The 6,445-nt window shown below is 38.3% G+C and overlaps 1 protein-coding gene and 1 pseudogene across 1 annotated transcript; one reads left to right on the top strand and one right to left on the bottom strand.

The window, feature by feature from the left end:
• The first annotated feature begins 1,113 nt into the window (after positions 1–1,113).
• Positions 1,114–4,588, top strand: LOC120191482 (annotated as a pseudogene).
• Positions 4,589–4,739: 151 nt separating this feature from the next.
• On the bottom strand, positions 4,740–6,208 carry LOC120191490 (histidine-containing phosphotransfer protein 1-like). The gene is made up of 6 exons (XM_039194429.1): positions 6,080–6,208; positions 5,852–5,982; positions 5,696–5,761; positions 5,141–5,212; positions 5,035–5,065; positions 4,740–4,941 (listed from the first exon to the last, which is right to left on the bottom strand). Exons 1-6 carry the CDS (start codon positions 6,137–6,139, stop codon positions 4,771–4,773), a joined length of 531 nt encoding a protein of 176 aa, XP_039050360.1. The 5' UTR covers positions 6,140–6,208; the 3' UTR covers positions 4,740–4,770.
• Between the last annotated feature and the right edge of the window lie 237 nt (positions 6,209–6,445).

The raw sequence follows: 6,445 nt of genomic DNA, 5'->3' as shown, positions 1-6,445 counted from the left end.
AAGAGAAAGCATCAAACCTCAAGTTTGAGCATTTCAAGCCTATTTTTCATTCAATATTCATTTTGCTTTCAAGAACACTACTTGTACTCAATTGTATTCATTTTTCAGTTTTCTTTTCTTTGTTCTATAATTGTGCAGACAATCTACCTTGTGAGGATTTCCTTGTAAGTTTGCAAATTTGTAATCTTCTCTTTGAGAAAAAGTGTTCTCAAGAATTGGGGTATATTCTTGAGGGTGTTGTAAGGTTATCTCTTTGGCCTCAAAAGAAAGAACAAATTAGTGAATTTGTTGGAAAATCCTTAGTGTGGATAGCTAAGGTAGTGGACGTAGACTTTGGTTGAGAAAGTCGAACCACTCTAAATCGCTGTGTAAATCTTTTCAATTTTCTGCAAAAGCTTCCACCAAAATTTCAATTGCCAATTCACTCTCCTCTTGGCCAATTCCGTCGATCGATTTTAGGTTTTAGGGTTTTTAATAATTAGATTAAGGGTTTAGGTTTAGGGTTTTAAGTTTTAGGGTTTAGTATTTTTAATATATTTTTAATAATATAATTTTAAAAAATCTAAAGTTATAATATAACATTATAACTTACAAATTTGTCACCAAAATTGATTTAAGAAGATTGGGTTAAACATAAATGAATGAAAATAAACGAACATAAACTAACATAATCGAACGAACATAAACGAACATAACCGAACGTTCACGAACATAAATGAACGAACGAGACCTATGTTCATGTTCGTTCATTTAATTAAACGAACGCAAAATATTGTTCATGTTTGTTCATTTAATAAATAAATGCACATAAACGAATTTCCCGCCGCACGGTTCATGAACGTTCGCTGAACGTTCAGTTCATTTACAGACCTAACCCCAAGAAGTCAATTATGTGCCCAAATAGGAAATCATCAAAAACCAGTTGTATTTTTACAATTTTCAACGTTTATTTTATCTTACCTACTACGTATTAATCGTATGTTCGACATCGGTTATACGAATACGAATATTGAACCATATATATATATATATATATATATATATGTCATGCTCAACTTCTATTTGATGTATAAAAAGTTGTAAGAATCTGATGTAATACTGTTAGAGAGGAATGAAAATGGTATGACAGCTGAGAAAATCTTGGATGCTTATGATTTTGATCATACAAGTCATTGGAGTAAAGTTGTATGCCGTCAAGGCCGAGCCTCATCGGATTCTGTTGGATACCGATGTCGATACCGACGACTTCTTCGCTCTCCTGTACCTCTTGAAGCTCAACAGATCGGAGTTTCGATTGGAGGTGAACTTTTATTTTCCGTATTAAGAAGGAAAAAAATGCAGCTATTTAAAATCGGATTTTGCAGGCAATCACCATCAGTACAAATAGATGGACTGATGCCGGGCATGCAGTGAATCAAATTTATGACTTACTTTACATGATGGGGCGTGACGATATCGCAGTCGGAGTAGGAGGAGAAGGCGGTATCATGGAAGACGGTAACATACAACCGAATGTTGGTGGATATCTTCCGATTATCGAACAGGTACTTGGACGCGAGTTTCAGTGGTGGATAGTACTGTAAGTGTGTATGTATGTTCAGCTTATGTGTTTGTAATTTGCTTACTAGTGAATGACCACGTCCGGAAGTTGTCGATATAGGCAAGCATTCTGGTAGGCCTCGGAGGACGATTATATATCGACACGAACTACGGCATCCGAAAAGCATTCCTTCCGCAGGGTAGCCGGAAATATACTCCTCTTCGACAGCCTACCGCTCAGCAAGTGTTGATCGAAACAATATCTAAAGGTCCCGTTAATGTTTTCATCACTGGAGTTCATACAAATGTTGCCATTTTTCTAATGAGTAATCCACACCTCAAGAAAAATGTTGAGCACATATATGTCATGGGTGGTGGAGTGAGGTCTGAAAACCCGACGGGTTGCTGCCATGGAAAAGAAAACTCGTCGTCTTGCAAGACTCGGCAGTGTGGTGACTGCGGTAATCTGTTTACGGACTAAAACACGAATCCTTATGCCGAGTTTAATATCTTTGGAGATCCTTTTGCAGCATATCAGGTAGCTGAAAGAAGTTGATTTTGTTGATTGCTTATGGATATAGAGTTCTGAGAGTGTAACATATGTATGCTAATGTTGTAGGTGCTTCATTCGGGCATTCCGGTAACCCTCATTCCCCTTGACGCAACGAACACCATACAGATATCCGAGGAGTTTTTCAAGGCATTTGAGGCTAACAGGGGCACCTATGAGGCTGAATACTGCTTTCAGTCATTGAAAATGTCTCGCGATACTTGGTTCGATGACCAATTCTACACAGTAATGCTAATACAGTTAGTCAGTGTCGAAAGAATTCGTGTTATGTCGAGTTAATGTCATTAACCGTGGTGTTTCTGCCTTCTGCAGAGCTATTTCATGTGGGATTCCTTCATGTCCGGTGTGGCAGTCTCGATCATGCGTAATTTGCACACAAATAACGGGGAGAATGAGTTTGCAGAAATGGAATACATGGATATAACAGTAGTTACTTCGAACAAGCCTTACGGAATATCCAATGGCTCTAATCCATTCTTTGATGGCCTTAAAGTTCCGAAGTTTAAACTGATGAAAGGTGGAGTTCATAGTGGCCATGTCCAGACTGGTCTTCGAGATCCGCTTTGCTTCGTCGAGAATGGAAAAGGAAAATGCGAGGTAACTTCATTGTCAAGTTTTCACCAAAGCAACCATTTAGTACACGCATACATATCTTTTACAAGTATCTAAAGCATTATAACCAAATAGGATGGTTACACAAAGAAGGTGACTGGTCCAGACGCAGTTCGTGTTCTCGTCGCCACAAAGGCAAAAGCTAATAAGGACATTGGCAGCAAACTCAACCGAGAATTTTACATAAGTTTTCTGGATGTATGTAAGATTGGAATGTCACATTTTACTCGAATTTGTCTGATATTTATGGATGACATGTTATTAACATTGCTGGAGCCTGGAATGCAGGCCCTAAATAGTCCAGAGCATACAGGGCGGTTCAACCGTATGACCGAATTTCCGCATTACAGAGAAGTTCTTTTCAAACCGGATTTCAGAAACAAAAAGTTGGGGAAACCGGTCGTTTTCGATATGGATATGAGTTCCGGAGATTTTGTAGCTCTATTTTATCTCCTCAAAGTACCTGTGGAAGTGCTCAACCTCAAGGTAATTGGTTTCGGTTTCATCAGTTTCGGAACCTCTTTTGTTAAATGATTGTGTTAAGATTTAGTACTGCATTCTCCTTATCCAGGAAATATTAGTGTCTCCGACCGGTTGAGCTAATGCTGCAACCATCGATATAGTCTATGATGTACTGCACATGATGGGCCGTGACAACATTCCGGTTGGTCTGGGAGATGTATTTGCAATGAATCAATCCGATGACGTTTTCCATCCTGTTGGAGAGTGCAAGTATGCTAAGGCTATCCCACATGGAAGTGGTGGATTCCTCGATTCGGATACTCTTTACGGGTTAGCTCGGGAGTTACCGCGAAGTCCTAGAAGGTGTTTCACTACATCCTTGTTCTCTCTAACTCTATTTCCTGTCTGAAAAGCTTGGAACTGAACTGAAAGATGTCGGTTTTCATTGCAGGTATACTGCAGAAAACTCGGTAAAGTTCGGAGCTCCCAGGGATACTGATCACCCTGAACTGAGACAACCTTTGGCACTGGAAATTTGGAACTCGATATTGAAAACTTTGGATCCTGGATCCAAAATTACAGTATTGACAAATGGACCTTTGACTAGTTTGGCAAAGATTATAACTCAAACAAGAACAGCTTCACTGATTGAGGTACTTGGATTTTCGGAAGTTGATCAACGTTGTCCCGGAATCAAACTTTCCATCGATATTTAATATTTTTCATTTGCTGTAATTGCAGAACGTGTATATTGTTGGAGGACATATCAGCAGAAGTCAGCTCGATATAGGAAACGTCTTCTCTATTCCTTCCAACAAGTACGCTGAATTCAATATGTTTCTTGATCCTTTCGCCGCGAAGACGGTCTTCGAATCGGGGCTAAACATCACACTCATTCCGCTTGACAGTCAACGCAAAGTCGGTCGGTTTCCGGAGATACTTGAGAGGCTGCAGTTGACAAGGAAGACTCCTGAAGTTCAGTTTGTCAACCGTTTGTTGTTCCGGCTACACACATTGCAGCAAACTCATCACAGATATCACCATATGGTAAAGTTTAAAACAACTTAAAGCTAACCAGTTTATGCTTGGTTTCTTGTGCTATAAGTAAACCGAATTCGATTGCAGGGTTCATTTTTGGGCGAAATCCTTGGTGCAATATTCATGCCCGAAAGTCATCACAATCTAAAACCCACCACGGAAGAAATGGCCATTAAAGTCGTTGCTGAAGGTGTTGAATCGATGGACGGCAGGATTTTAATCGATGAAAACAGTGAAGATATTGAAAAATGTCGATCATATGGCCTGTTACGATATATTTGCCAATAGATTGGCTAGTGAAAAGCAATCTGCTGCATTAGGAAACATGATGAGCAGAGAATAACGTGGAAAACACCACCTAATTGAACTTAGAACATTCCGACATGAATCGGATTTTTGATTCCCAGAAGAACAGAATTCCAATTTTGTTTCATGCTAGTATTGCTTCAAATAAAGTTCGAGATAAACGAAGATAACATAGGAGTCATACGCATACTGATATCCGACAGTCACATTCTAATCCAAAATATTTTTTTCATTCATCAAAGTCATCGTACAACCAGACAACATATGATAAAATACGTCATTACAGAACAATATTTGCTACTTAAAAAACCACCCAAAATTCTTTCTTTTTGTTCTTCATCTTTGATGGTCTTCAAAGACCCATCTCGGTCATCGGAATCGACCCCATCGGATGCGATAACCTGTTGCTCTAACTGCAATAAGAAAAGAAACCCACTTTTCTCAACTGAAAACATATCATGAGTGAATGAATCGATTGGCAAAAACTAGGGCTCTTAAGTGCAAACCCTGAACAAAGTTTCGAGCTTGTTTAGGCACCTAAAATTATAAGCTTTCATAAATTTTGAGTAAAAAAACCAAAAAAATGAGAGACTTGAAGTAAACTAAGTTCACCCTTCGATGTTCTGCACCTCGCAGAAGTTGCGGAAAGCAACGCAAGCGTTTGTAACCCTTTGTGCACCAATGCTGTTTTTAAACACACACAAGAACAATGAGCATACACAGCCTTGAGGGAATCGAGTGACAGAAGTTCCACAAATTCAAGATTAGTTTATGGAGAGACAAGCCGTTTATTGTGACATATCAAGTGAAAGTGAAAGTGACATTTGAAGCTCAGGCATAATAAATAGAAAAACATATCAAGTGAAAGTGCAGTGACATTTGCAGCTCAGGCATACTAAATAGAAAAACAATGGGAACATGCAGCCAAGACCATATGCGGTTCTCGGTCCCTACGGGAATTGAATGATAGAAGTTTCACGAATTCAAACGAAGATTACAGCTAGATACAAGTGAAAGTGCAGTGATGTATATAGCTGAGATATACTAAATAGACCGGTAGACTCGAACCTTGTTCCAACATGATCCAGATCAATTCAAGTTGTTCTAAAGAATCACAACAACCAATTACATTAAGGCTTAAGTTGTGAAGGGAATTTTTAAAAGTACCTGGAACAACCTTTCAATTGATGAACATAGTCATCAACTTTTTTGAAGTCAACATTTGGCTGATCTCTGTGAAAGGAAAGAAAACAAGGGAAATCAAACACTAATCCCAGGCAATAAATCTAAAAAAAGACAGCTATGGTGAGTGTTTTTTCTTACAAAGCAATGGTGAGTTCATTGAGAAGTTTCTCGGAATCATCAAAGACAAGGGAAACAACTTCAACAACAAAATCTGGGTTGCTCTCATCTTGAAGCTGCTGAAGCTGTAAGAACTGACTGTCCAATAAACCCTTTTCTCACCATCAGCAACAACAAAAAAACACAGAGATTTTTGTTAACAAATTTGTATATATTAAAGTTCAAGTCTTGTTTTTTTGGGGGGATTACCTCCATAAACAAGGATTTTGTGTAGTCCACCAATCTTCTCTGAAACTGAACCACCTCCATTTCTCACAGATAAAAAGGGTGGAAATATGAGTATTGACCCAACAAAGATGATAGCCTGTGGCTTATAATTTATAACTCTGCGTAAAGGAATTAGAGCACAATCTAAACCCAGAAAACAAACAAACAAACAAAAGGGTATAAATGCTTTCTACGAACCTTTTAGAAAGTGATTTGATATTCGATGAATTTGATGCTTTCGAAACTAAATTCCAAAGCCCTTTTATTTGTCTTGTTTAGAAAGTTGATTATTTGAGTTATTTGAGTGATGAGTTATAATTTAAAATTGATTTAAAATTTGTTAGAGTC

The sequence above is a fragment of the Hibiscus syriacus genome, unplaced genomic scaffold, assembly GCF_006381635.1.
Source record: "Hibiscus syriacus cultivar Baekdansim isolate YM2019G1 unplaced genomic scaffold, ASM638163v2 tig00116970_pilon, whole genome shotgun sequence".
NCBI classification, from domain to species: domain Eukaryota; kingdom Viridiplantae; phylum Streptophyta; class Magnoliopsida; order Malvales; family Malvaceae; genus Hibiscus; species Hibiscus syriacus.
Note: the sequence above shows the minus strand (reverse complement) of the source record. Positions and strands in the feature narration are given on the sequence as shown.

Excerpts from the sequence above, each read along its gene's own strand:
- LOC120191490 (XM_039194429.1), bottom strand. The coding sequence starts at position 6,139 with ATGGAGGTGGTTCAGTTTCAGAGAAGATTGGTGGACTACACAAAATCC. Across the intron at positions 5,762-5,851 it reads AATGAACTCACCATTGCTTT|AGATCAGCCAAATGTTGACT; the intron begins GTAAGAAAAAAC and ends TTCCTTTCACAG. Across the intron at positions 4,942-5,034 it reads AGCTCGAAACTTTGTTCAGG|TTAGAGCAACAGGTTATCGC; the intron begins GTTTGCACTTAA and ends TTCTTATTGCAG.